This window comes from Leptonotus elevatus, chromosome 14 (assembly GCF_054856555.1).
Source record: "Leptonotus elevatus isolate MCC_2025b chromosome 14, RoL_Lele_1.0, whole genome shotgun sequence".
Lineage (NCBI taxonomy): Eukaryota > Metazoa > Chordata > Actinopteri > Syngnathiformes > Syngnathidae > Leptonotus > Leptonotus elevatus.
This window is the reverse complement of record NC_141252.1, coordinates 5,077,475-5,104,516: the sequence shown is the minus strand read 5'-3', so window position 1 is coordinate 5,104,516 and position 27,042 is coordinate 5,077,475. Positions and strand designations below refer to the sequence as shown.

The window sequence follows — 27,042 nt, the reverse complement described above, 5'->3', positions numbered from 1 at the left end:
TCGTGGTGGAGGGCGGGGTACAAAATATTTTTTTTTTCCTTGGGTAAATAAAACAAAAGAGAGAAGCACTGAATGTGAAAAGCCTTAAGAGGAAGTACTTGAGAAAAGCATTAGAATGTTTGAGTTTTGATTGCATCATGTGATGCCACACGTTAGCATATTAGCTTAGCACACGGCCACGACTGCCACTCAATGCGTGGCTGCTTTTTGGGTGGCTCTGGAATGCGCCTGAGCAAAATAGCTGCCTTCGACGTACTGACAGTTTCAAATTATTATTTTTTTATTAAAAACATATATATATATATTTCATTCTTTAAAAAAGAAATGAAAAGAGACAGAAATAAGTCAAACTTTTGACTGGTTTCAAATCTTCATGAAATCATGAAGATTGTCTTCTTTTAGTGACGAGGGACACACGGTTACCGTGGCAACTAGCTCATAACAGCATTCTTTTGTTGACATTGTCATCGTTCATCAGTCAATCCTTTCTACAACACTGTCTGCAGCTCTGCTTACCTTTTAGCTTGGACCGATCGTCTGTCAATCAAGGTGTTCTCGCCGTTGTCACACGAGTGTGAAAACTTCCACTCCATGTCGCCGTGCAGGTGACACACGCGCGTTGGCGTGCTTGTGTGTGAACGGTGTTGTCTTATTTGTGTGTGTTGGACGGGCGTGTCTCGCCTTTGTTGTCATGGCAACAGACAATGGCAAGAATTCGTCTGAGGGTGTGGCCTATATTTGCAAACAGGGCGAGGCTCACGCGCACACGGCGCACACGAACTCGCTCGGCGGCTACACACCACAGGTAAGGTGAACTTTTTCACTTTTGCTGATTATGTGCTTTAAATGAGTATAGATGTGATTCATTATTGGCCGTAACGATCAACTAGTGATGTTGGCGGGAAAAAAAGATGACAGGAAATTGAAAGTTCAACTTTTTTCCCCCCTTCGTTTTTGGAGTTTGTGTCAAAGGACGTTTCATGAGTGACACTTTCCAGTTTCTTCCTGCATTGCGCTGACGGCTGTTCCTAATATTTTGCCTAAAAGGTGGTGGAAATATTTGAAGCTACTGTCACTCGTAAACATAATAATTAACAGAATGATGTCTCAGACGGTGTACCTAATCAAATGTCTGTCGGCGTGAGTAAGATGACACTCATTATATAGAAAGTTCACAGCCGGAGCGGCTGTTTGTATTGTTTTGAAAAACTTAGTGAGGGCAGAAAAGGAACATTGAAACGATCGAATCGTTCGGAAAAAGTGACTCGGAAAGCGACTCGCTCTTTTGGTACGTTCGAAACCTCTCTCCACAGCGACATCTGGTGGCCAACTGTAAAATGTCACATTCAAATAAGAGAGCAGTGTTGCTAAAATAGTCATTATTGGCTGTCTGTCATCACCGAATTTAATTGTAATGGACGCCATAAGAGAGAGAAATCATATCACGGGAGAGGGAAAAAAATGAATAATGTTTGCAGGATTAATGAATCAACAGCTAATGAGGCAAAGACAAGAGAAATAAGTATATAATGTAGGTTGGATATATTTTACATTTAATTGGCATTTTCATATAGTTTAATGGTAGGATTTTATATCCAATTTTAGAAAAGAACGTTGGAATGGAACAGTCACGTGACATCGTTTTGAATCACACGTTACACGTACCGCGAAACTTTTGCCATCACAACAAACTATTCGGAACAAGTGTAAACAATGAGATGGTGTACCTAATGAAGTGACCGTGAGAGGAGTGTATGCGCGGCGCGCGTGTGTGAGACAGAGAGGAGATGACGACACATTTTTGTAAGCCGTTCAAACCAGTCTGTATTCTTCTTCAAGTTGGCGCTCGTCTGCTCCACCACAGAAGAAGAAGATAATGAACGTAAGTGTCGTATTTTCTTCCTGGTGCACAGGAATGTGCGCGCGCGCGCGCGTGTTCACGAAGAACATTCCAAAGGACGAACCACGCCCTCTTTCTTTGCGAGGTGATGCATTCACGGACACTTCTTGACTTTTTGTTGTCAGCTCGCTGACGCTCTTGATAATGTCTCCGCCTCCGGGGCTGGCAGCCAATCAGCATCAAGCGGGGCTTGGCCGCAACAGCCCAACCAGACTCAGTGGCCTGGTAAGTTCAAAGTCCGCTTTAACGGGAGGGATTGGACTCTTGTGATCAGGCTTTAGAATCGGTTTCACGCTGACGCCAGGTACGCCCACCAACCCCACTTGGGGTGGAGGTCCCGCACCCGGTCAGTGGCCCGGACAGCAACCCGCAGCGGGCGGAGGTTCCGGAGGAGGTCAGTGGCCCGGTCAGCAACCCGCAGCGGGCGGAGGAGGTCCCGCACCCGGTCAGTGGCCCGGTCAGCAACCCGCAGCGGGCGGAGGTTCCGGAGGAGGTCAGTGGCCCGGTCAGCAACCCGCAGCGGGCGGAGGAGGTCCCGCACCCGTTCAGTGGCCCGGACAGCAACCCGCAGCGGGCGGAGGTTCCGGAGGAGGTCAGTGGCCCGGTCAGCAGCCCGCAGCGGGCGGAGGAGGTCCCGCACCCGTTCAGTGGCCCGGACAGCAACCCGCAGCGGGCGGAGGTTCCGGAGGAGGTCAGTGGCCCGGTCAGCAGCCCGCAGCGGGCGGAGGGGGTCCCGCACCCGGTCAGTGGCCAGCTAAGCAGCCCACAGCTGGCGGAGGAGGTTCCGGAGGAGGTCAGTGGCCCGGACAGCAGCCCGCAGCGGGCGGCGGAAGTCAGTGGCCAAGCCCGGCCCCCTCAAAGGGGACTGGGGGCTGGCCCGCTCCATCGTTCGGAACGGCGGCGAACACCTCGGGTTCTCTGGTACCTGCGCGCACGTTGACGTGAATATGACGAGAAGGATGTGTGATAGGAACAAGCGGGGTTTTGTATTACAGACGGTCCCGTACAACCAAAAGATTCCCAACGGACTGAGAAGTGGAAGCGTTATTCACATCAAAGGAAGCATCAAACCCGGTGCCGACAAGTGAGTATGACGAGAAAGAAGATCGACGGATGATGGCGTCTTAGCGTGGAAAACAGTGGGGGGGCTGCGAGGGGGGGTCACGCAAAGCCAAAAGCGGACGCAAATGCACTCGGTCATTGGATTCAGCGTGTTGCTGCATGTTGTACATCAGGGGTGTCAAACTCCGGTCCTGGAGGTTTCCCTCTTCCAACACAAGCTGATTCCAATGGTAACCGCTATGCTACCGGTTCTGTCGTTGTTGACCAAAGTCAAAACCGATGTTTTCAAATGTCAAAAGATTCTCAGCCTTCTTTCATGAGGGATCAATCAACAATTACTGTTGATATCCTGAAATGGGAGGTTTTGGACCATTTTAAAGTAAAAAAAATGGCTCCAAATGATGACTTGCGTGTTCAAACAGTTGTTGATTAATTTGACAATCCATTCCTTTTGACATGAAACAAACACGATAATAAGGGCGATACTAATGATGATAATAATGATGACAACGATGACGATCATAACGAACGAAGATATGACGACGGATGCTCGTGATGATGAAAGTGACGACAACGTCGAAAAGAAAACAAATGGCGAGTGACGGCGACGCACGGACGCGCTTGACGTGGGCGTGTGCTGCGTTCAAGGGTGACGGTGGATTTTTCCACCGATCGCGATCTCGTCTTCCACTTGAACCCTCGCTTCCACAAGAACGGGAGGAATGTGATCGTCAGGAACAGCAAAATCAACGGCAGGTGGGGCACCGAGGAGCGGGACCTGCCGCGCTTCCCCTTCGCAGTTGGGCGGCCCTTCGAGGTGAGTTACGTCACCATCATCATCATCATCATCATACTGACAACAACCTGTATGTTGTTTGCTGCATGAGTTATTGTGTGATTGTCATGTTTGTGTTTATGCGCGCACGTCTTTGTCAATGTGTGAATTTGTGTTTGTCCGCGCGTGTGCGTGCGTTTCAGTTGAAGATCACGTGCACAGCGAGCGCGTTTGAGGTGTTTGCCGAAGATTCGCACCTCTTTGACTTCAAGCACCGCGGCGGAAACCCGAGCCAGATCCGAAGCTTGGACATCCACAACGACGTGTCGCTCTCGCACGTCAGCATCCAGTGACACTCACGACCTTTGAACTCGGGGCATCTCCTTGACTCTGAAAAAATAAAGTCCATTTGGACCCGCTGACGCTTCTTGGTCAGTTTATTGCTTGTCAAGAAAAAGGGAAGGAGGAAGAGAGGCAGGAAGCTAAGAATGAAGTCAAGGAAATTTTACATTTTGAAGGAAAGTCTCCTTTCATCAAATGCGCAAAACAACAAACCACACAATGTCGCTTCCTCACCCCAACAAAATGCTAATAGCAGTTGTTTTTTTTAAGGGACGGCCATCTCGTGGTGACGTCACACGCTACGTTTGAAGCGCATCACGCGCACTGGATGCCTCCAAAAATCCGCTTGGCAAGCCCACCACCAATTCATGCGTTCGCTTGGTTCTTTTCTTTCGGGTATCAGTAACAGAAAGATGGCGGCCAAACATGTTAACCTATGTAATAAAATTAGCCATAAGTACATGGGGGAAATGAAGGGGGGGGGGGGGTGATATAATTGCTCGTGAAACAGAATAGAAATGATTCATAAAAAAATATTCTGTGGAAAAAAGTAATTAAAAGTAGAAAATAAACGATTTCACAAAAACAATTATGCCATTAAAAATGGACTTTAAAAAGTCCAACAAACAAAGGCTTAAAAAAATTACAATTAAGCTGATTTTTTCCCCCTCAAGTAAGTGAATGCAACATGCTTCCGAACGGTGACAATACTGTTAATAAATAGATTTGGTAGAATATTGTTTTGAATTTGCTGTCCTGTTTCACATTCAGGAAAAAGCTAATTGCACACATTGTTCGATGTTAAAGAGAGAAAGAATTTTGAATGTTCAATAAAATGCACCAAAAAAAACGACGGAAGTTGACTTCTGGATACACTTAATCCATTTATTTATTTATTTGCTTTCTTTGTGAAAAGAAACAAAGATGAGTAAATCTAACTATTTGAGTTGTATTATTATTTTTACTTTATTATTTTTGCTGTAGAGACTGAATACGGCAGACGACTCGTGCCCGTCGAAATCAAAAGAAAAGGGGGTGGGGTTCGGGTTTCTCACTCCAGTCCGACAGGTGGCGATAGTGCACGTGAGCGCCGGTTTGCCAACTCACCAAATGAACTACAGGAAAAGACGACGACACAGGTGCGGCCAATCGTCTTCACCACAGACGATCTTTGGGCGCCTGTGACGTCACGACGCCGCTGCTCCAACTGGACGTAAAGTCAAGGCGCAGCCCGAAACTCGATCGCTTGTCGTGCTCGCGCGCGTGCACAAGTACGGATCAAGAGGATTCAGGTAAGTCGGGGGGCTGCCTGTTAGCCTCCTACGCCAGTTAGCTTGCGATGCTAACAAACATTGCGCACATTGATCGACTCGCGCGTCCGCGTCGACCTTTGAAGCAAAAGTTCCTTCGTCGCGCCACCGAGCGAGCCGCGGATGCTGCTGCGTCCGCCGGCCAGGTGTGTGAGGATGGCGGCGGCCGTCGGGACAGCCGCCCCAGCCGCCCCAGCGCGTTGCGTGCTAGCTGCCATTGGACCTTGCACACACCGGAAGTGTGCTCGCTTCTTGTGGTCGAGTTGAGCTTTCTCGTTTTCCTCTTCGTGAGTACATGTTTGAAAGTGCAAGAGCGAAGAAAAGGAAGGAAGGTCGAAAGTAGGCGAACAAGCTACGAGTGAAGGACGGAAAGTTGGGAGGAGGCTCGAAAGACGGAATGGAAAGTGGAGTGAAGAAGTGTAAAGCAAAGTCAGGTGAAGGAATCGAAAGGTTGCTTGACTTTGAGGCATTTTCAGCTGCAAAGTTATTTTGTCCAGAATGAATTTGGTAACGTCATTATTTTTCATGTACAATTAATAACTTAAAAGCAAATTCTACTTGCTGTCAACCTAAGATGACATCACGTGTGCTGAGGAAGCGGACCAAACCCCCAAAACAGAATTATATATAGTACAAGGTCTTGCTCTTAAATCATTATGTTTGTTCCCATTAAAGCAGCTTGACTGCTTAATGTCATTTATTTTGTGTTGATTATTATTACTGTTATTTTTTCTTTTATTCTATTTTTTTTTGTCAGGGGCAGATGCCGTAAGTTTCACTTCTTTCTGTCCCCTTTCATTTTAAATTTTTTTTTATTAAGAATGGCGTTTTTAATTGGATTGAAAAAACTAACAAAAACAACAAGTGAGCCATGATTGGTCGCTTCCTCAGCACAGGTGATGTCATCTTCAGTCGACAGCAAGTGGAAACATTTTACAATTTTTAAGTTATTAATTGTACAATACAAATAATAGTTATCAAATTAATTCTGGACAAAATCAAAACTTTTTATGCTAAAAACGAGTCGAGTATCCGTTAAAAGGAAGAATGAAAGATGGAAAAAAGAAGGAGACTGAAGAAAGAATGCAAGAAGGAAAAGAACACATGACATTCGGACGAGTGCTTGTTTGTTGATTTTATGTGAACTTTACTCTCATTGTAAAACGTGTCGTTGACATCCAATAATAATCACAGCACCATAGCAAGGCGTCACTTCCTGTCCGTTGCCACATCGTGAGTGTCCCTCTCGAACTTTGAACCTTGTAGGTCGTTTCGCCTGTCCTGTCCTGTCCTGTTGATGTCCTCTTCCTGTCTCCAGGCCGGCCATGCACGTCAGGCAGCAGCGTGTGGACGTGTCGGGCTTTTGCGCGCCGCCCCGGTCCGCCGGCGGTGGCGGGCGCCGCCCCCTCGGCGCCATTGCCGCCAACACGCTGATGACGCGGGCCGGCCCGCCGCCGCCGTGTTGTCCAACCAAAGACGATCCTGCCGTCCTGCTGGACATGTGCGCTGTCATCAAGCCGGGCCACGTCCGAGAGAAGATCGCCCTCTTCGCCCCAAAAGCGGCTTCCCACCCGGGAGGCTCGCTGTGGGTCAACCGCGCCGCCTCCACGCGGACCGGGAAGGTGAAGGGCAGCCGGCGGGGAAATGGCGACGCCAAGCGACGCCGGAGGTCTGCAGGTACCAAAAACCTCCGGCGGGACCCTGGAAACGGGCTGCCCGCCGCTGCGTCGACGCAAAGGTTGATGGAAGGGGCGGAGTGGAGGGTGTCGGTGGGCGCCATGGTGGCCTTCCTGGAAGAGCGCCACAGCAAGGTGTGTCACGCCATCGGCAGAATGCCGCCCCTCCCCGAGGACCCGGAGGGCGTGCGCGTGTCGGACGTGGTCGCCAAGCTCGAGTGTCGGCAGCGCGGCGGCGAGGGGGGCGGGTCGGCAAAGCCTAAGAGGTGGGCGGGGCGCGTCCTGCTCGCCGCCAGTCCCGCGCCATCATCTCGTTGCCCGCCGCCCTCACCATCGCCTGACATTCGTGACGGCAACCCAATGGGACGCTGCTGGTGGTCGCCGCCTTCGGGTGATGCCGCGACTCCGGAGACGCCGCCCCCGCCGGAGGAGACGGAGCCCCGTCCCGGATTGTTGTTTCTGTCCACGCCTTCCCCGCCGCCTCCTCAGATCCGATCGGACAAGTCGGCGCCGGCGGAAGCGTCCGACAACTTTGCGGAGATGAGGTGGCGCTTGCGCGAGCTGCTGGAGCCGCCGGCCGCTCTGGCCGCGCTGCCGCAGGATGTGCTGGTGGCCATCTTTGTGCTGCTGCCCACCCGCAGCCTGGCGGCCCTCAAGTGCACGTGCCGCTACTTCAAGTTGGTCATCGAGGACTACGGCATCAGGCCCGCCGATTCCCTGTGGGTGTCGGAACCCCGTTACCGCGACGACCCCTGCAAGAAGTGCAAGCGGCGCTACGGCCGCGGCGACGTGTCGCCCTGCCGTTGGCACCACAAGCCGTTCTGCCAGGCGCTGCCCTACGGGCCCGGGTTCTGGATGTGCTGCCACCGCGCGCGGAGGGACGCTCCCGGCTGCAATGTGGGGCTCCACGACAACCGCTGGGTGCCCGCCTTCTGCAGCGTCGGCGTTCCCGTCTCCCGCAGGGGCGCCGACGACTGCACCTCACGGGAAAGTTTTTAGCTTTTTTTTTTTTTTTTTTTTCTCGTGGTCCACCCTCATCTGTGTTTGTTGGCCGAGGATGGAGTCTCGGACAGGACTCTTGCGGAACAGGAAGTCGCGTCTGGGGTGGCCATTTTGCATATTTGTCTCCGGCAGTGGGAAAGCCGGGCGTTTGCGTTTACGTGTACATACAGTAAATATGAATTTTAAGAGAGCCAAGTGGTTGCCTTGGAGACGCTGCAATCAAATTAAAAAATAAGAGTGTTTTAATAAAGAGTTTTCTTTGCTTTTCTTTTTTTGGCGTGTTAGATTTTGTTTTCATAAAACCAAGGTTATTTTAGTTACAAAAACTAATGAAAAACACAAAAATTCAAAAAAACAATTACGTTAACCAAATAAAACAAAATTGAAAATGGGTTTTAAAAAAAACAAAGCTAACTGAAACTACATTTTATGTTTGCAAAACAAAGTAAATCTATAATTATTGCAAAAATGTCCTTCGTTTTAGTCTTTGGTCATTAATTTTAATACATGAGCCACTAGTGAAACACATTAAAATCAATAAACAACGAATACTGAAACTAACTAAATCTAAGCATTAAAAAAAAGAAAACAATTACAGAACCACCCTGAAAACTAATTAAAACTAAATTTAAACAAAACTCAAAACAAAATAAAAAAACAAACTCAATAAAAATTCCAACACTATAATAACCCCGCATAAAACAAAACAAACTCTTATGCCTTCCCCGCCTTCAATCAGTCATGTTAATGTCATCAAGATTTTTGTCTAAAAAATGTGCAACTTTTTAATCTTCTTGGCATTCTATTGAGCACACAAGGTAGCCTTCGGATTATGAGGAACTCCTTGTCAGCATTTCTGAAACTTGACAAGCCATGTCATGCTGAAATCCAATATTGACCTGAGTTGTTGTGGCGCCCTCGTGTGGCTGTGCGGTGAAGCGCAGCCTGGCGACGAGCTCACTGTTGGGAGGCGACAGCCGTGATGGCGTCCAGAAGCGTGAAGTAGTTGTACTTGATGTCAAAGTCCATGTCGTACCAAAAGTTGACTGCAATAAAAATGCAAAGGTCAAATGTCAACAGGATTATTATTGTTTTGGAATTTTCATTTTAGTTCGTTTTTATTTAGTTTTGTTGTTTAAATTCAGTTTGAATCAGTTTGTTAGTTTTCGAAAAAAAAAAAAAAAAAAGCATTTTCGTTTTGATTTAATTTTGTTCACAAAAAGGTTTTTTGAATTTGAGTAATTTTGTTAGTTTGAGTGAAACTAAAATAGCCTTGGATGTCAACCTCTGTTCATTACGGTGGTAACATTAAACATCGACCCGCAATAGAGGAACATTTTGAATGGGGGTGTGGCTTAATGACCATGTTTGTAAAACCCCTTTTTTCCAAGTGGGTCTGCTTGTTTGCGTCCTACCTGCAATGCAGCCGTGCGACTGTCTAACGTGGTGGAACCACAAGGACGGCAGGTAGAGCATCTCTCCCGCCTTCACGCTGCAGTGGAGCGGTCGCGCGCGTCGGTACATGGGGTAGCGCTCCAGGTCCGGATCCAGCGGGTCCACGGGGATCCACGGCACCTGGTGGCGGGAAGGCCCGGCCGGAGGTGGCGGTGTCAGAAAGGATGCGGGACAGCCCCGCCGGTGAGCCGCCGTGCCTCAACGCACCTTCTCGCGGTCGCTCTGGTCCACCACCTCAAAGTCGCCGTCGTCTTTCTGCCGGTAAACCGCAGGCTGGTAGAGACCTGGTGACGCACGGTTACTGGCATAGGAAGTGCACTATGGAAGTATACGTGGTTGATTTGACTATGGTTGCCGTAAGAGATGTTACGATGGTTCCAGTGGAGGCGGTTGTTACTGTAGCTGATGTTAGCAGAGATTGTGAAGGCCGTTACGGCGGAAATCATCGTTACGGAGGTTACCGCAAGGTACGTTACCATGCTTCCAATTGTTCCTCCAAGCAACGTTACGACCGGGACCATTCGAGACGTACGGTTACTGTCAGGGCAGTTGTTTGTCATTATGGTTACAGCAAGAACATGACTATTGTTACCGTAAGTACTGTTACTATAATTACTATGTTTAGGACTGTTACTATTAGGGTTAGGAAGAAGAAAAAAAATGGAATAATTGATATTGAATCGATTTTCCTTTTCCAGCCTGATATCAATTCAGAAAACCATGAATCGATTATTTAAAAATCTATTTTTTCCACCATCAAATCTTAAGAAAATAAACAATTTTGGGGTATCTTACCGTTTTCCTGAATTTAAAAGTATTTTCTTACATTTATGGAAGACCTGACTTGCACTTTAAGACCATTCTGAATCTTTTACATTTATATTTACATTAAATTAGAATGATGAAAATATTTTCATCTCATCCTTGCCGATGTCAACGTTTGTGTAACACTTTAACACACAAAGCGATTTATAACAGGCGTTACTTTCGTGAATAAATAAATCATTTGACCAGTTATTACTGCCGCAAAATTTACTTTGGAATTTAGGACATGCAGAGTTTTTTTTTTCAAATCATGTCCTTGACATTTAAGAAGAATTGATGTTCCATAATGAATCGAATCTGGAAACATGGAACTCTTGTGAATTGAAATGGATTCAGTTGAGGAAAGTAGAATCAATACCCAACCCGAGTTACTATATACTAGTTACTTGTCACCACGGTTACCACAAGGCTCGTGCCTATTGTTCCAGTAAACTACTATTATGGGTTAGTATAAGGGCAGTTAACTTTGGTTACTGATACTTTGATTACCGTAACAACGGTGTTAGTTGGGTTGCTATGGTTACCGTAAGGGATGAAGGGTCTGTCAGTCGGCGGCAGGAGGATGAAGTCCTTTTGTCCGGAGATGACGCAGTAAACATTCTCGTAAGGATCTTTGTGCACTGAAACCCCGAGTGGAAAACGTCGCTGTTGCTCGTTTCAGCTCGACAAGAAGTCAGACGAGGCGGCGAGCAGATCTTACAGGAAGTGACGGCGTTGGCCTCGCCGAGCCAGAAGTTGACGGCGTCGGGCGTCTTTCCTGAACAAAAAAGAAGAAGAATGCGCTGGCATCCATCCAACAGCAAGGTGGCGCCAGCGAGCGCTTGGGCTCACCCAGTGCCGCGCTCATCCAGCCAACGTGCGCTTCCACGTCGCCGGTCAGCTCGGGAAGTTCCTCCAGCAGGTTGGAACACTGCTTCTGAACGTACAACACGCCGCGCTGCTTCACCTGATGTACACGCACACGCGCAATTCATATACTGAAAGTGGACGTCCATTTTGGAGTGGCCTCTTTTGGTTCTTTTTAAGGTTCTCTTTTTTTTATGTACCCTTTTGACACGAGGAAATGATTTCTTGAAACGCAAAATATACCTAAATAGATTCAAATCATGAAAAATCTTGATTTTCTTGAGAAACTAAACTACAAAAAAATGTCAATTTTTCTCTCAAGTTTTCCAAAAAACTTTGCTTGAAATTGGATTTTTGAAGTGAAAACAATGTTTTTAATTTTTCAATTATTGCAGGAATTTTTTTATTTTATTATTGTTATTTTACGCGGTTGATCCCAATGACATTCAAGCTTTTTTCAAGGCAGACGTACCTGGCCAAGACAAAAGTTACAAACATACAAAGCAAAACAGAATACAATTTACAAACAAGCTAAAACATTCAAAATATCGATATTTCAGCATAGCAAAACGTATGAAATAGTATGAAATGTGTTTTTTTTAGTAATAAAAGCTTATTTTTATTATTGATGACCACACACGAGAGCCTACTTTGACTACAAGACTGTATTTGAATGTTGTTGAGGACTACTTGGAGCGTTCCGAATTTTTGCCGTCTCTCATGTTGACACTTTCGGCTGCCGCGCTTAGCAAGTGTGAGGTGTTGCGAGTCGTACCTTCCCTTGGATGATGTCCAGCACGGAGGAAAAGCTCATGCGTCGTTCCTCGGGTGTCACAAATCGATCATCTTTGACGGCGTCGGCGTAACCGTTGGGGGTCACCGCCACGCTGATTACCTTGGAGCCCACCTTCTCCCTGCAGACAGGAAGCGGACACACTCAGGCCCGGTGTCCTCGGGAGGCGTTAGCGGGCGGCGGGGGTTCCGAACTCCCTACCTGAGGTACGCGGGCGTCCACCTGGACAGAGCCGGCCAATGATTGAAGGCGTTTCGTATGATGCACGGCTTGTTGGGAGCAATCCAGTGGCGGTAGAAGTGCAGCGGCTCGGGTGGGCCGTCCACGTAAGGCACCGATTGGTTCAGATACAAATCTGAAACGTTACTACATTATATGCAATCGGTAGGTCGTCATGGTCGTGTTATTAGTAGGTTAGTAGTAACGACGAGGAATGTTAGTAGTGGCAATGCAACAGTGCTTAATTGCACGACATTTTGAGACCATCTGTTTCCGTTTTGCAGCAATTAGCATTAAAATATAGCTAAGTTTGATCATTATTCGCAAACCTGTTGAACGAAAACACTGGGCAAAAGAGCTTTTTTGCAACATGGCCCTGATTGATCTCTTATACTCTGCTGACACCTGCTGGCTGTTTAAAAACAATTAAAATAACTACCATTGCTTTAAGCGACCTCTTCATGTCAAAAGCTGTATCAAAGACTCACTCATTAAAAAACAACAAACATAAAAACGTATAAATATGTTTTTTGGAATGCATGACAAAGTATTTTAAAACTATTCATAAGTTTTTGGGTTTGAATGCGTTAAGTAATAGTAGTACAGTACTTAATAGTAGGTAGTTAGCGGCATTACGACTAATGTTAGTGGTCCTGTATAAGTAGTATTGTTCTAGAATACGTAATAGTAGTGCTACCAATAGTACTTGTATAAGTAATAATAGTAATAGTCTAATAGGAGTAATATGGGTAGTAAAGTGTAAGTTTCAAAATAATATAAGCACAGTAGTAATATATTGCTGGTAGTGCTTGTGTTATTGTCGAAGTTCTTTAAGAACTACTAGTAAGAGTGTATAACTAGCAGAAGAAGATGGAGTAGGGGTGGTAGAGTGGTAGCATTACCAAGACTAGTATAACTAGTATTGTATTGGAAGTATCAGAATAAGTAGTACAGCAGTAGTACTTGTGGTACTAGTGATAGTAGCATTGTTATTAATATTATGTAAGTGGGTGCTAGTACCAAGAGTACATAACTAGCAGTAATCTATGTAGCCGTACTAGTACTAGTAGGGTTAATTGAGTAGCAGTATTAGCAGGACAAGTAGAACTAGTAGGCCTGTTGAAGTCGCAGTGGAAGTGGTAGGAATAGTATTGTGTAGCAGTAGAAACATTATTTGACAATATTTATACTAATTACGACTATGCTAGGACCTCAAATTATTAGGATTGGCAAAAGAATCCGTTTAAATAGTATAAAGCTACTGCAGTACCGTGAGCCTCTTGTGCGAAATGTGCCAGTCGTTCCTTCACGGCGTCCATTTCGTTTGTTATTCGCTCGTGTGGTGATCGGTAAGGATCGATAATTGAATCAATAATCACATTTCAGTCCTCAGCCGCTTCGTCCATGCTGCTTTGTTTACTTCTTCGACTGCCTGGCTTGTGGCTTCTGTTATTTCGCCTCCTGCTGGTCGAAAGCTGATTTGCAAGTCAAAACGCCATTACTTTTCCATAAATACACATAATTGTAATCAAATTATTCTTTTTGGATGAAAAAAACCCTCAAATAACAATGAGTTGTAAATGATTGTATAAAGCACAACCTGAACATTAGATGACGTTTTTCCTCTAAGACATAAACAAACACACCTGTATTGCGCGTGCGTAGCGTGACGTCACATCCGGAGATTTTCTGTTTACAGTTATTGGGCGGCTCTCTTGTCGGAACGTTTTTCTGAAAATGAATAAATAATAAAACATACATTTTCATCAACACATTGAATCTTTAAATCGTTTCCAAGTTGGACTACGAGAACGGCACAACATTTCGTCACTGTGACGTAAGTGAGGCACACGAGCCGCCTGGTCGGGTCTGGAACTGTGCTAGCGCTTAGCATGCTAACGGATGTGGCTTATGTTAGCTTAGCTTCGAGCCTTCGACGCACCTCCAAAGTAACCCCACACGCACACGACCTAGTGTACCGAACCGTCTCGTTGAGTACTGTACTTCGGCTTCTCGTCGCCATTTACGACCACTGATCATGAATAATGAACAAGTAAACACGACTGCTGCTGCTATTTAACGCCCCCCAGCGGCATGCACAAATAAAACCAACTTTTGTCCCCGCGAACTTCCAACTTCTTTGATTGACAGCTTCAGGGCCACAACGAAGTTTGGTTGAATTCTTTGAGATCACCGTGTCATGTGACCTATTGATTTGTGTGTGTGTGTTTTAATTGATGTTGCAATTAACTGAGACTGATTGACACTCATGTCCAGGACAGTGCCGCAGTGACGGAGACAGTTTGGACCTTCAGTCCGGATGGGGAACAGCGCTCTCAAGTCCCACCTGGAGACTTCCCAGAAAACGGGAGTGTTCCAGCTCACTGGAAAAGGACTTCCAGAGGTGAGACTTCCTGATGGGAATGTCGTCGTGGCTGCCAGCAGCGTCGCTGAGCTGGATTGTTACTCGGGCTGGTGATCGATTCAGAGTTCTGAAACCGGATCGATTCATAATAATTCATTTGAAATCAATTGCAACCACAGCACAGTGTAAATAAAGTGGCAAATCACGAGATTCGCTGATTTTTGTGCTAAAGAGGGTGGCGCAAAAGTATTTGAGCTGATTTAACAGGTGACCTTGTGGTCTTCAGTTTCCCGAGGAACTGCAGCGGCTCACAGCAAACCTTCGCACAGTGAACATGTCTGACAACAAGTTGGAGTCACTTCCTCCTTCCATTGGAAACTACGCGCACCTCCGAAGCTTGACCCTCAACTCCAACAGGCTGGGTGAGTCCAAATCTTCAGGATCAAACGCTCGGGTGGCACCGCAAGGTCGTCAGCGCTCACGGGATGTTGCTTTGTGGTCCTCAGGCGGACTTCCCGCCGAGATCGGGAAGCTGAAGAAACTGGAGACTCTTAGTCTCAGTTGCAATCGGATCCAGCAGCTCCCACCCACCATGGAGCAGCTCAAGGCCCTGCGGACCCTCATCCTGGCTGGGAACCGCATCTCCGAGTTCCCCGCCGGACTGGGAGCCCTGAGACATCTGGATCTGCTGGACTTGTCCCGCAACCAGATTCGGAGTGTGCCGCCAGAGGTGTCAGCGTTGCAGGTCATTGAGATCAACCTCAACCAGAACCAGGTACCAAACGATTCGACCGGTCCAAAAACAAGATGAGCTACTCATCAGATTGGCTGAGCAACAACCAGAACCAATAATTAGATCAGTTCATCAGAAGCCAGAAAAAAAAGTTGCGCTCGTCTTTTAGATCTCGCTGCTGTCTGCGGACGTGTCTCGGTGTCCTCGCCTCAAAGTTCTGCGTGTGGAGGAGAACTGTTTGGACCTGGCCGCCATCCCGCTGTCCATTCTGAAAGAGTCCCAAGTGTCTCTCTTCTCGGTGGAAGGAAACCTCTTTGAGGTCAAGAGTCTACAAGATCTGGAGGGCTACGACAAGGTGAGCGGGTTCCGAGCACATCACAACCGAAGCGAAACGAAAGTTAGGCAAAGCTCTCAGTTTCCTCTTGGGTTTCCGTTAAGTCATGTGATTCGCTGTAGTTGTAGTTGCGCTTGCCGATTGTTCCCAAAGGTGCCAAACAGTCAGACTGGACTAACGGAACCAGAAGCAGGTAGCAAAACAATGAAATCAGTCCAACAGAAATCAGAAACGAGTACCAAAAATGTCATCACTTAAAGGAAAAGCCCAGCGTAGACTAGGCGAGGCTCGAGACCGGTCCAACTGGAACCGGGCCCAAGTAACCATCAATCAGATCGGTCCAACAAGAAAGCAGAAGCAGGTACAGTACTGCTCGAGTGGTTCGTTAAGGTGTCTGCGTAATAATGGCGTAAGTGTTGTTGCCGTGGTGACCTGCTCATTGAGTCGGCCAATCAGAGAGCAGCATATGACTCCTATCTTCCCTCCTCAGTACATGGAGCGTTTCACCGCCACCAAGAAGAAGTTTTCCTGAAGACCACCACCACCACTTTGTACTCTTCTTCCTCTCCTGCTGATGAAAAACAGGAAGTAGTAGTCGAAGAAGACGATTCCAGTGTGTTTGCCACCGATTAGCGCAGCTTGTGTCCAGCCAACTCTTGACAGGAAGTACATTGTTGCAGATGCTTTGGACTCGCCGTGGCCATCCAGAGGAACAAAGTGGAACTGCAAACTTTTCTTTTCGAGTCACAAAGACTATATTTGCACTTCTCGTGGCACTTTCAGTCCCTTAAAAAAAAACTAAAAACACTGGCAGTGCCACGGCAGCACGCTTGCTAATCAGCTGCATGTTTTGCCGGCAACGATTCAGGAAAACAGGAAGTCATCATATGCGCTTCTGGTGATGTCATCAATGTGTCAGCCATGTTGTATTTGAGCTACCGCTAACACCAGCAGTAGTTGCTAGCTGTTTGCCCCTCATCAAGCTTGAAGTATTTGTTTTTCATTACTAATGAATGAACTTGACAATAAAAGCGTACCTCAAAGCACACAATGAGTCTACGATTTTCACTAATGTGGACAAACATAAAACGGTAAAACGTACTTGACTTGCTAAAAAAATCATGAACTCATTTTTTCATTGCATTCTCTTTGCCATGTTTAGCTCCAATTTGTACCTCTTTTTCATGCGTGCACAAAAGTCATTCGTCACGTGAGTACTTTAAATTCAATTTAGTGATGAGTGCTGACAAAGTGGCGCATAATTGGCCAACTGCTGTTTTCAGACCGTCACTGTTGCGCAATGCGAACACCTGCTGGATCTTATACGTTGTATTCCTTCTTCATCAAAAACAGTTTAAAATGTGGTCAAGCTCGCAATCTCATGTCGTCATCGCCACGAAATTGCATGAGGAGTTTTGGATGATACGAAAAGCTGCGGTTAAAATCTACAAAATAACGACAGAAAATGTGTTAGCGTGTCGGTGGTGGCAGACAGGCAGGAGTGTACCTCTCGAGGACCAGGGTTCCCCACCCCTGCCGCAGGGCCTCTGTACCTCATTGCGGAATTGGCCCCATGACGAGAAGCAATACAATTGCTCCTCAGTCAGTTCAATGGCGATGGGACAAAAGGTCCTGGAACGGTGAAGTGACCCTAAGATGGCCGCTCCCTCCCAACAAAATGGCTGACTTGCTCTCTCACGCCACCTCGTGCCTGCACGTGGCACTGCATGACGAACAAGAACACGCTCGTGTTCCACGTGGCCGACGTCTTCTCGCTTGCAGGCTGGAGTGAAAATGGCGACGGGTGGATCAACAACCGCCGCGACGACTTCTGCTACCTGATCAACGACGAGTCCCTGAAAACCTGGAAGGAGGCGCGAGACGCCTGCGTCGGCCAAAGGAGGCAACCTGCTCGGCATCGCCGACCTCAACCAACAAGCCTTCATGCATGCGAGGCCAGCTGGCTCTCTCTCTTTGTGTGTATGTCAGGGTTTTTCCTGCATTCAAAATTGTGTGGCGGCCGCCTCCAGCCAAAGCGACGGATGTCACTCAACTCGAGTGACCAAGTTGACCACACAGCGTTTTGAAGCTCAAGTCATGCGTCCCGAAAATTGCAGGCGAATTCCACAAAAATGAATGCTTGCTTTAATAAAAATGATAATAACACGGATTACTGTCCACAACAACCACGACAACAAGGCGTCGCCACGGATTTTCATATGTAGTCTGTCTGCGTGCATAGCTGACAAAAAGTCCCTCGTTGGTTACTTTTTCAATGTTGGCTCAATTCTGCTCAACACTGAGAATCAACGGTGGCATAACTACGATGTTGTGATCACACACAAAAAAAAAAAAAACGCAACCGCCACACGGGACTGTTAGCCTCATGTTGCTATCTTCAGCTAGCTTGATCAGCACGAGTTGCAATAAGGGCAGGGATGCAAAGTGACGCGTCGTCGACACATGATTTGATATTCTATAACGCAACACAGGCAACAACTTTATTCTTAGCTGGTCTTAGGACAACGGACAGCAATGTCAGGACACATAATGGCGCGGTACAATGTCAACATTTTAATAATCATTCAAAAAAAATCCTTTCAAAATGCAAACTTTATAAAAATGTCGATTTTACTGGAGATCCGTGCCTCCAATGGGGGGGATACAAACAACTTGGTGGGTGAGCCTGGCCCCCTGTGGGCCCCTGTGGGCCCCTGTGGGCCCCTGTGGGCCCCAACACTTCATCATTTCAGCTACTGCATACACAAAGTCACTGCAAATGTTTGTAATGAAACTGATTCCATTGATCAACCTTTCAACGCTCCAAGGACAGCATATCGAAACCTTCTGCGTGTTTTCTTTGCAGAAGAAATGTTAGAGCAAGCCGAGGGTGACATGATCAATGACAAAATAACATTCGGTGTAAAATACGATGGGAGCAAGACCAGAAAGCGCCGTGAAAGTAGCCCCACCAAAATGCCATTGAGACAATGCCGCGTCCACCTGCATCTTATTTTGAAGGCATGAAATTCCACATCCGCTACGGTCACCTGACGTCACCGTCAAAACCTCGGCTGCAGTGGCCCCATGGTCACCCCCCCCCTCCCCCCCATCCAGCCGAGAAACTTTTCCTCCATAACATTGTTCCTCTTTTTCCTTCTTCATTTCTCTCTTTTCGTGCCGCGAGTAAACTTCGGATCGAAGCAGGAACGCGTGTTTGTGCTCGCGTCAGCGGCTGCCGGGTCAAAGTGCGCGAGGGCACGTCCGTGCGCGCGCGCGAGAGGCTAACAAACAAACAAGCAAACAAGCAAACAAGCAAACATGCTCGGGCTGTTGCTGAGGCTCGTGCTCGCCACTGCGCTAACGTCGTGTGCTGTCGGTGAGTCCTTTTTGATGAATTGATCGATTTATCGGTGAATTGATTGCTTGTGGGAGGGTCAGGTGCACCTGTGACTAAAACGTCAGAAGAAATTAAACTTTTGTTGCACTTTGATGCGGTTTGACAAAGCGTCCCATCGATCAATAATGACATGGTGACGTCATCAAAATCACCGCAGTGGGGTGACGTCGGCATGGATGTGCGGGAAGAGTGATAATGATGATGATGATGATGATGTCATGTTGATGGTGATGCACTTCCTGTTTATGTGCGCGTGCAGGGATGAGCGTTTACACTTTTGAAAGCAAGTTCAAGTGCTGAGATTTAAAATGCTTCTCAATTGATGGGGGACCCAAAAGTGGTTCGTGGAGGCATTTTGGGGCCAGTTTTTAAGAAATTACAAGGGCAGCCATCTTACGTTGCCACCGACAACTGAAAACACTTATCACCGCATGTTTAACGGTCCGATCCCTGTTATGGAGTCATGAGCGTCTCTTAAAGAGCAAACTTCACTGTTTGCATCGACCATTCAGATGATATGATCTCAGTATCGTAAATTATGATTTACAGGGTTTACGTTTTATAGCGATTTCTTCTTCTTTTTTTTCCCTGATGGGCTTTACTTTCACTTGATTGTTGATGATTCTGACAACACGATGCAGATGAAATTTGGAATAGCACCCGGAGATATACCTTAAAGTCAACGTGTTCAAGATAGGCGGGGCTTTAACACTTTATTTCGATAAATCGTTGTTTGAATTGACTAGAAAATCACAATTCTCCATCACTGGCGAGCTATTTTTGGAACAGTTTCGCGGGCTGCTCATGTGGTCGCGGTGACGGTCGGGTGACCCCCCTGCCGCCATGTGGTTTATTTGCCGCCCGTCAGGCGGCGTGGCGTTCAGCCGGCACCCGAGCAACCAGACGGCGTCTCAGGGCAACGGCATCCGTCTGGGCTGCGCCGTGGAGGGCGTGGACGAGCCCGACGTGGTTTGGATGAAGGACGGCGCTCGGCTCCTCAGCAGCGACCAGATGTTCATCGCCCACGGGGACAAACACTGGGAGACCTACCACAGGTGATTCCTCCTCAAACCACCGACACGCAAAGCAGAACAAAAACAAAAAAATCCTTTTGGTACAGTTGCGCGATGCACACGATAACACACAACAGGTCTTACACATTAGGTTACTGCATCACACTTACTGTAACATGATTGTAACGAGGCATACGTGAGAAATTTATTTTGATTCAAAATTTTCAATTATGTGCAAAATAACAGTTAACCCCAAGCTCCCATCTCATAATAATAATAATAATAATAATAATAATAATAATAATAATATTTTCCCTCACATAGAAATGCAAAACCTCAATTTTATCTACTTAACAACGTAACATTAGAACTTTAAGGATATAAATAAGTAGGGCCCGGCTAAAACAATTTTTCCCATTTTTCCGATTGGCTTATTGTTTTCCCCTTAAAACGTTCTGTTGGACTGGATTTGGACTGCTTTTGCAAGGCCCACAGAATATTGAGTTCTATTGCTATAAAAACATGGAAGCTACCAAAAGAAAGATTAAAGTCTGTACTTTCATCAGGAAAAAACATGTATTTCTATCTGTTAACGTTTTGCAGCAATTAGCATTCATAGCTAAGTTTCATCATTATCCACAAATCAGTTTCGAACATGGCCCTGGCTGATGTATTTTGCTCTGCTGCCACCTGCTGGCCGTTTTTGTAATAACTACCATTGCTTCAACCGTTTAGTGCAGTTGAGAGGCTGCATCAAAGCCTTCTGTATACTCTAGCATTTAAAGAAAACACATAAATATGTCTTTGGGACACTTAAACCATTTAAAATAGAACGTATTGATACGTCTTTGGGAGCAAAAGAGTTAAGCGGATGACCAGAACTGTCCTGGTGCAGCGGTGTCCACGACCTCGGTCCGAGGCCGAGTCCTTTTCCAAATCCGAGCTCTCGTCCAGTCTCCCACTTTGTGTTTCAGTGTGAAGTCAGTCCAGCAGCAAGATGCGGGTCAATACTGGTGCGAGGTGGACTTCCACGGTCGGACGTTCTCGTCCGAACGGGCCTGGGTCACGGTTGAAGGTGAGGACCGGACAGGACTTGGCGCTCGCGTTTTTTTCCGAAGCGTGGCCGTCATAGTTGCGTCTTTTCCAGGCGTCCCGCACTTTGTTCAGGAACCTCAGGATGTGTCCACGCTTCCCGGCCAGCCCTTCAACCTGACCTGCGGTGCTGTCGGACCGCCTGAGCCCGTGGAGGTTCTGTGGTGGCTGGGAGGCATTCAGAAGGGACGCGGCGCAGCGTCCCCCTCCGTCCTCCGGGTGGTGGGTAAGACCTCGCGTAGCCTGACGTCACATCGCGTTGCCCGCGTCAACCGGGGAGGAGTTAGACGCTCACGTGACTTGTCATCGGCACGCAGGTGTCAACAAGACGGTGAAGTTCTACTGCGAGGCCCGTAACGCTCGCGGGATCTCCGTGTCCAGAACTGGGACGGTCTACATCAAAGGTGAGCGTTAGCGTGATTTGTTAGCATCACGTGCGTTTTGGGGGAGGGGCGCGGCGTTTAGTCATCCAAAATCTTGTTTCATGTTAGCGTTGCCGGCGCCTCCCGCTGGACTGAAGGTTACCAACATGCTGGACAATGACGCCTTGTTGTCATGGCAATTGGGATTCACGGGTCACTCCGAGCTGTCCACCTGTGTCGTCCAGGTATGCGCACACACTCGCCGCTTAAAGTGGAAGTGAACTTTCAACATTTCTTGACAATAATATCTTACATGTGAACTCACGAGTCTAAACATGACATTGTGATGAATGTTACATTTGTGGAATATAAGTTATGAAGCAAAATGCAGCCATTTTGATCCATCTCAGGGGGCGGCCATTTTGCCACTTGCTGTCAACTGAAAATGACATCACAATTGCTCAGGCAACAACCAATCACAGCTCTCCTGTTTTCTGAAGCTGAGCTGTGACTGGTTGTAGACAGAAAGTGGCAAAATGGCCGCCCGCCTAGATGGATCAAAATGGCTGCATTTTGCTGCTTAACTCATATTCTAAAATTTTGGGCGGGTTGACTTCCTTTCTAAGAGGCTTGAAATTGAGATATTATTGCAGCTTTTAGTTTTCGTATGTTCAAGCTCAGAAGTTGATTGACGAGTTGAGCTGGGTCTGGTTTCACACACACACAAACAAAATGGCATCATTTAGCCTCGGGTGCGTTTCTTCGTCAGGTGCAACAGTGGTCTCCTGGTCGGGTGGTCTTGTCCGAGTTGCCGGTGTCCGTCCCTCCTCACAGTCACGTCCTCGCTGGTCTGAGCCGCCACTCAAACTACAGCGCGCGCGTCTCCTGTCGCAACCAGGTGGGGGCGTCGCCCTTCTCCCCCTGGACGCACTTCATCACGCCCGAGTCAGGTGAGCGAAATTCAGCCAAGACGGCGGCACAAACTAAAGTCAAGTGGCAGATTGGTGAGAAAAAAACTCGTAAATTTGCGACTTTATAAAGCGGCAAATTTTCGATTTTTATAAAGTGGCAAATTTGTGATTTTATTAAGTGACAGATTTGCAAGAGAAAAAAACTCGTAAATTTGCGACGTTGCAAATGAGTCACTTTATAAAGTGGCCCAAATTTTGTTTTGTCCCGGCAGTGCCCTCCGCGGCCCCTCGGAACCTGACCTTCAACTTGTCAGAGCGGCAGCTGAGCCTCAAGTGGGCGGAGCTTCGGGAGGAGGAGCTTCAGGGAGAGCTGCTGGCCTACAAGGTGCAATGGATTGTGGGAGGGGAGCAACAGGTGAGGCCGCCGCCGCGATTGATGGGACGCAGGACGAGAGCGTGTTTTTCTGCCCCGATTGATTGACTATTGATTAGCGCATTCATCAATAAATGTTGATGATGACCTCTTTTAATTGCAAATTGTCCAAACTCTTGTCATTTTAGCTTCTTGACGGTAAATGATGTCTGTTGTCTTCCATGATAGCAGGTCAACAATTGTATTTATTTTTTGAATGTCAAAGATATTTGAATGGTTTCTGGGCAATTTTAAGCTGCTGAGTCCCAAAAATGCCTTTTTTGAATTGGCTTCTGTTTTCGAGTTACGACGTAACTCGATGACTTCCTGTCATTGAAATTGTAATGGAATTGCGCAGCCCTGCTCGACATCCGACATGCTTGCGTGTGTTTGTAGGAGCCTCTTCTATTCAAGGTTCCGTGGGCGCGCCTTTCGGGCGCCAGCCGCTTCTTCAATTCGTCCGTCCAGGTGTCGGCCTGCACAGCGGTGGGATGCGGCCCCTGGAGCCCCCCCGTGGCAGTCCTGCCCGCTGCAAGTGCGTTGGCCTGCTAACATGCTAACGACATGCTAATGACACGCTCATCCACGTGTTGTTGTTCATGCAGGTGGCTGGCCGCTATCCGCAGTCGCCCCCACGAAGCGAACGCACATTTGGGTGGGCGTCTTGTTTGCCCTCCTGGCGCTGACCGTGCTCGCGCTGCTCTTTTCCATCTTTGCCGGGCGGCACGAGAAGCAAAGACACTTTGGGTACAGGAAGTCGTCGGAAAGCCGAGTCCAGTTTGTCAATGTGAAATGTTTTCTTTTCCCCGTCTTCAGTTGGGTTTTCCCGCCCGCTGCCGCCGACACGCCGGTGTCTTTCACGGCCGCTCGCTCCTTCAACCGAAATGCCGGCGGACTGCAGGTTTCGACACGTGAGTTCAGTGGCGTTCCACAACTATTTTTCTTTCGATTCATAACTCAAATAGTAAGTATGAGTGAATGATTTTGAGTGTGAGAGAGAATATATATATATATATATATATATATATATATATATATATATATATATAAAGAAAAGAAAAATAATCTATTCCAAGATATTAAAAATCATATAAAACAATAATATAACCTATACCCCATACACGTTTGAAAAAAATGTGTGTCTCCCTCTAGTGGACAGTCTGGGCATCAGCGAGGAGCTCAACAACAAACTGAAAGATGTTCTGATTCCAGAGAGGCTGCTTGTGCTTGGACACATGCTGGGCAAAGGTCACATCATGTGTTCATGTGTCAATGCGCATGCCTGACCATGGTTAGAATGTTGCGTGCGTGTGCGTGTTGCTGTTTAGGCGAGTTTGGTTCAGTGCGTGAGGCCTTCCTGAAGACGGATGACTCCCACGTCAAGAAGGTGGCGGTCAAGGTTCTGAAATGTGAGTTTTCCCCCGGTCACGTGACTTGCATTAAAACGTCGCACCCTGATGATGATGATGATGATGATGATGATGTGGATGATGTGTCCAGCTGACATCACATCGTCAGGTGACATCGAGCAGTGCCTGACGGAGGCGGCCCACATGAAGGACTTCCACCACCCCAACGTCATCCAGCTTATCGGTAGCGCTCGCATGGTTTTCGTATTGAACCCTTTCGAAGGTTCTCTGCTGACATTGTGTTGGTTCCACAGGAGTGAGTCTGCACCGGCGTCACGCTCAACGTTTGCCCGTCCCCATGGTGGTCTTACCCTTCATGAAGCACGGAGACCTGCACACTTTCCTGCTCCTGTCCAGACTCGGAGAACAGCCCTTTGTAAGTCTCCGCTGATGTTAATGGACCGTGGCGTATTAGGGCCATGTATAAATGGATTGGGGGGTGGGGCAATGATCCAACAAAAAAAAACTCGTTGATTTTCACGAGGCATGTTTTGGCCTTTCTATGTTTCAAATCCACGCTAACGGTCAGATGAAGACAAACGTAAAATGCTTGTGAACAGTCAATATGTGGAGGAACTCAAGGTGTGCTTATTAGTAAGTGCCTCAATATATATATTATATTGAATTTTTTTTATTTATAATATTTTTCATTGCTGTAATGTACAAAAACACAATAATGTGCTCTTTAAAAAATATATATATTGTGATCTTTTTCTGTATCGCCACCCTCCCCACAATATCGTGCTCATGATCGTATCGTGATATCTTTACATCCCTGCGAGATGTTACAAAATCTTTCTTCGTTAACCAATTCAGAAATGTTTGATGTATTTTGACTCTTAATTTGATGCGTTGCTTTCCCGATCAGGACTTGTCGGTGCGCGTGCTGGTTCAGTTCATGTTGGATGTGGCCCGGGGGATGGAATACCTGAGCAGTCGCAATATCATCCACAGAGACCTGGCGGCCCGAAACTGCATGTCAGTCCTCGTCGGCGCTCTTCCGTCGTCATGGTGATTTGTCGTAACGCCGCTCCGCTCTTCTCCGCGTGTGCGTCAGGCTGGATGAGAACATGGCGGCGTGCGTGGCAGACTTTGGTCTCTCCAAGAAGATCTACTCGGGAGATTATTACCGGCAAGGGTCGGCGTCCAAGCTTCCTGTCAAGTGGATCGCTTTGGAAAGCTTGGCCGACAACATCTACACCACGCAGAGCGACGTGGTACGATGCGCACACACATCACTGGTGTTAAAAAAATAATAATCGATTCGATATATTGCGATATTACAGCGCGCAATTCTCCTACCGATTCAATATGCGGCCGAATCAAACCCTACTTTAGGGTATCTAAAGATGATGCTAAATAAGGAACAAGTCATATTTTCTCCCCTTGTTTCATTTTCCACACATTCGATTGACAAAATAATAGTTGTTACTCCAACTACCACTTTATTTACAACCACATAATGTTATGAATTAATTATAATGCTGTTAAATCCCCGACTTCCAGACAAAAAACGTTATACTATACTATAGTATTCTTGGAGCGCACGGAAGCAGTGAGGACATTGGAAACCTGTTTGTGTGTCAGTGGGCCTTTGGCGTCACCATGTGGGAAGTGATGACCCGGGGCCAGACGCCGTATCCTGGCGTGGAGAACTCGGAGATCTACGAGTACCTGATCCGAGGAGAACGCCTCAAGAGACCCGCCGAGTGCAGACAAGACATGTGAGTCGAGTCGTCGAGCGCGTCGGAAGGATGTCACGTGACGCCTCAGCTGCCCATACGTCATCCATGACTTCGGCGTGGCCATGTCGGTGATTGTCAGGGAACGTGATATAGCTGTCAGAACGAATCGACAAGTCATCGATTATCAAATAAACCGACAACTATTTTAGTCATTGACTTTGAAGCCATTTTTTAAATTGAAACTTGTCCAAATCCTCTGATTTGAGCATATGAATAGTAGTGGTGCAACCGATCAGCGTTGATCCGTGGTCGGTTCTGATCGCCTACCATCCGCGGATTGGTTGGTTGGTTGGTGGGGGGTCGGGGGGGGGGGGGGGGGGACAACAATAAAGTGCGCATTCACGGTGGACACCATTCAACACACCGCTTACGATCAAGTCTTGGCCTATCGCCTATCCAGTCATGTATTCAGATCAGTGGGGCATACCCGTACACATTTCCTGGTTTGAAGTCGGAAGAGTCAAACTTCCCACTTTCCTCGAATGCAGCATTATTCTGGTTAATATCCAAACCATTCGACTTCTAATCAACCCCAAAGGATCATGTATTAAAGGAATTACTAAAGACGTTTCCAAATGCCAGGCAGAAGGTCCAAAGAGGAGGTTTATGGAAGTAGTTCAAGAGGACATGAAGGTAGTTTGTGTGAGAGCAGAGGACAGGGTTCGATGGAGGCAACTGATTGGCTGTGGCGACCCCTGAAGGGAAAAGCCCAAAGGAAAAGAAGAAGATTAAAGACTAAAACAAAGGACATTTTCGCTATTATTCTCGTTACTTTTGTAAACGTAAAATGTAGTTTGTTTGTTTTTTATTTCATTAGCAAAATTGCTTGTAACATTTTCGTCAGTTTTTGTGAACTCGTATATCGGTAACCTTGTTAACCAACTTTGTGTGAGCACTCAATTACATTCAAACAATTTCATGCGATTCTTATTTGAACTTCTCAGCTGTGACCTCATCTGACTTCAATGTCAAGCGCCCATTGTGATGTCATGTGACCTCAGCTGTCGTTTCATGCTTGTGACATCACAACAGTGTCGTTTGACCTCATGCAATTATTAGTG

The 27,042-nt window shown here is 47.0% G+C and overlaps 5 protein-coding genes and 1 long non-coding RNA gene across 11 annotated transcripts in view; 4 read left to right on the top strand and 2 right to left on the bottom strand.

The window, feature by feature from the left end:
• Positions 1-736: 736 nt before the first annotated feature.
• Positions 737-4,156, top strand: lgals3b (lectin, galactoside binding soluble 3b). Its single transcript, XM_086095653.1, has 7 exons — positions 737-805; positions 1,840-1,882; positions 2,026-2,125; positions 2,205-2,821; positions 2,896-2,984; positions 3,611-3,779; positions 3,941-4,156. The coding sequence occupies exons 2-7, from the start codon at positions 1,877-1,879 to the stop codon at positions 4,088-4,090; spliced, it is 1,131 nt and encodes a 376-aa protein (XP_085951779.1). The 5' UTR covers positions 737-805; positions 1,840-1,876; the 3' UTR covers positions 4,091-4,156.
• A 426-nt stretch (positions 4,157-4,582) lies between these two features.
• On the top strand, positions 4,583-11,624 carry fbxo34 (F-box protein 34). Of its 4 annotated transcripts, none has more exons than XR_015097071.1 (2): positions 4,583-5,371; positions 11,009-11,624. XR_015097071.1 is itself a non-coding variant. In XM_086094693.1 (2 exons), exon 2 carries the CDS (start codon positions 6,715-6,717, stop codon positions 8,062-8,064), a length of 1,350 nt encoding a protein of 449 aa, XP_085950819.1. In that variant the 5' UTR covers positions 5,158-5,371; positions 6,708-6,714; the 3' UTR covers positions 8,065-8,317. The 4 variants fall into 4 exon arrangements, 3 of the variants coding, with proteins under 3 accessions (XP_085950819.1, XP_085950821.1, XP_085950820.1); XM_086094693.1 differs by lacking the exon at positions 11,009-11,624 and adding an exon at positions 6,708-8,317 and having other exon boundaries at positions 5,158-5,371; XM_086094695.1 differs by lacking the exons at positions 4,583-5,371; positions 11,009-11,624 and adding exons at positions 5,380-5,823; positions 6,708-8,317.
• jmjd7 (jumonji domain containing 7) lies at positions 6,510-13,787 on the bottom strand. Of its 2 annotated transcripts, XM_086094696.1 has the most exons (10): positions 13,476-13,786; positions 12,188-12,341; positions 11,969-12,107; positions 11,179-11,293; positions 11,048-11,104; positions 10,872-10,967; positions 9,730-9,806; positions 9,483-9,642; positions 8,967-9,113; positions 6,510-8,280 (listed from the first exon to the last, which is right to left on the bottom strand). In XM_086094696.1, exons 1-9 carry the CDS (start codon positions 13,522-13,524, stop codon positions 9,025-9,027), a joined length of 936 nt encoding a protein of 311 aa, XP_085950822.1. In that variant the 5' UTR covers positions 13,525-13,786; the 3' UTR covers positions 6,510-8,280; positions 8,967-9,024. The 2 variants fall into 2 exon arrangements, with proteins under 2 accessions (XP_085950822.1, XP_085950823.1); XM_086094697.1 differs by lacking the exon at positions 6,510-8,280 and having other exon boundaries at positions 8,293-9,113; positions 11,179-11,263; positions 13,476-13,787.
• Positions 13,788-13,866: 79 nt separating this feature from the next.
• Positions 13,867-16,688, top strand: lrrc57 (leucine rich repeat containing 57). 2 transcript variants are annotated; one of them, XM_086094699.1, is made up of 6 exons: positions 13,867-14,042; positions 14,488-14,609; positions 14,857-14,992; positions 15,077-15,345; positions 15,473-15,658; positions 16,128-16,688. In XM_086094699.1, the coding sequence occupies exons 2-6, from the start codon at positions 14,526-14,528 to the stop codon at positions 16,167-16,169; spliced, it is 717 nt and encodes a 238-aa protein (XP_085950825.1). In that variant the 5' UTR covers positions 13,867-14,042; positions 14,488-14,525; the 3' UTR covers positions 16,170-16,688. The 2 variants fall into 2 exon arrangements, with proteins under 2 accessions (XP_085950825.1, XP_085950824.1); XM_086094698.1 differs by having other exon boundaries at positions 13,869-14,042; positions 14,483-14,609.
• Positions 16,689-18,740: 2,052 nt separating this feature from the next.
• Positions 18,741-27,042, top strand: part of tyro3 (TYRO3 protein tyrosine kinase) — an 8,977-nt gene continuing 675 nt past the window's right edge. The window contains exons 1-18 of the mRNA XM_086094054.1: positions 18,741-19,016; positions 19,906-20,092; positions 21,025-21,125; positions 21,198-21,368; positions 21,460-21,546; positions 21,634-21,749; positions 22,274-22,454; positions 22,688-22,830; positions 23,224-23,362; positions 23,433-23,574; positions 23,644-23,738; positions 23,980-24,075; positions 24,156-24,236; positions 24,328-24,420; positions 24,491-24,612; positions 25,105-25,214; positions 25,294-25,453; positions 25,824-25,960. Coding sequence (XP_085950180.1) covers positions 18,959-19,016; positions 19,906-20,092; positions 21,025-21,125; positions 21,198-21,368; positions 21,460-21,546; positions 21,634-21,749; positions 22,274-22,454; positions 22,688-22,830; positions 23,224-23,362; positions 23,433-23,574; positions 23,644-23,738; positions 23,980-24,075; positions 24,156-24,236; positions 24,328-24,420; positions 24,491-24,612; positions 25,105-25,214; positions 25,294-25,453; positions 25,824-25,960 — 2,219 coding nt within the window. The 5' untranslated portion in view covers positions 18,741-18,958. The remainder of the gene's footprint in view (positions 19,017-19,905; positions 20,093-21,024; positions 21,126-21,197; positions 21,369-21,459; positions 21,547-21,633; positions 21,750-22,273; positions 22,455-22,687; positions 22,831-23,223; positions 23,363-23,432; positions 23,575-23,643; positions 23,739-23,979; positions 24,076-24,155; positions 24,237-24,327; positions 24,421-24,490; positions 24,613-25,104; positions 25,215-25,293; positions 25,454-25,823; positions 25,961-27,042) is intronic.
• Positions 24,852-27,042, bottom strand: part of LOC147162691 (uncharacterized) — a 7,375-nt gene continuing 5,184 nt past the window's right edge. Inside the window, exon 2 of the long non-coding RNA XR_015097009.1 lies at positions 24,852-26,676. This is a non-coding gene — a long non-coding RNA (uncharacterized LOC147162691). The remainder of the gene's footprint in view (positions 26,677-27,042) is intronic.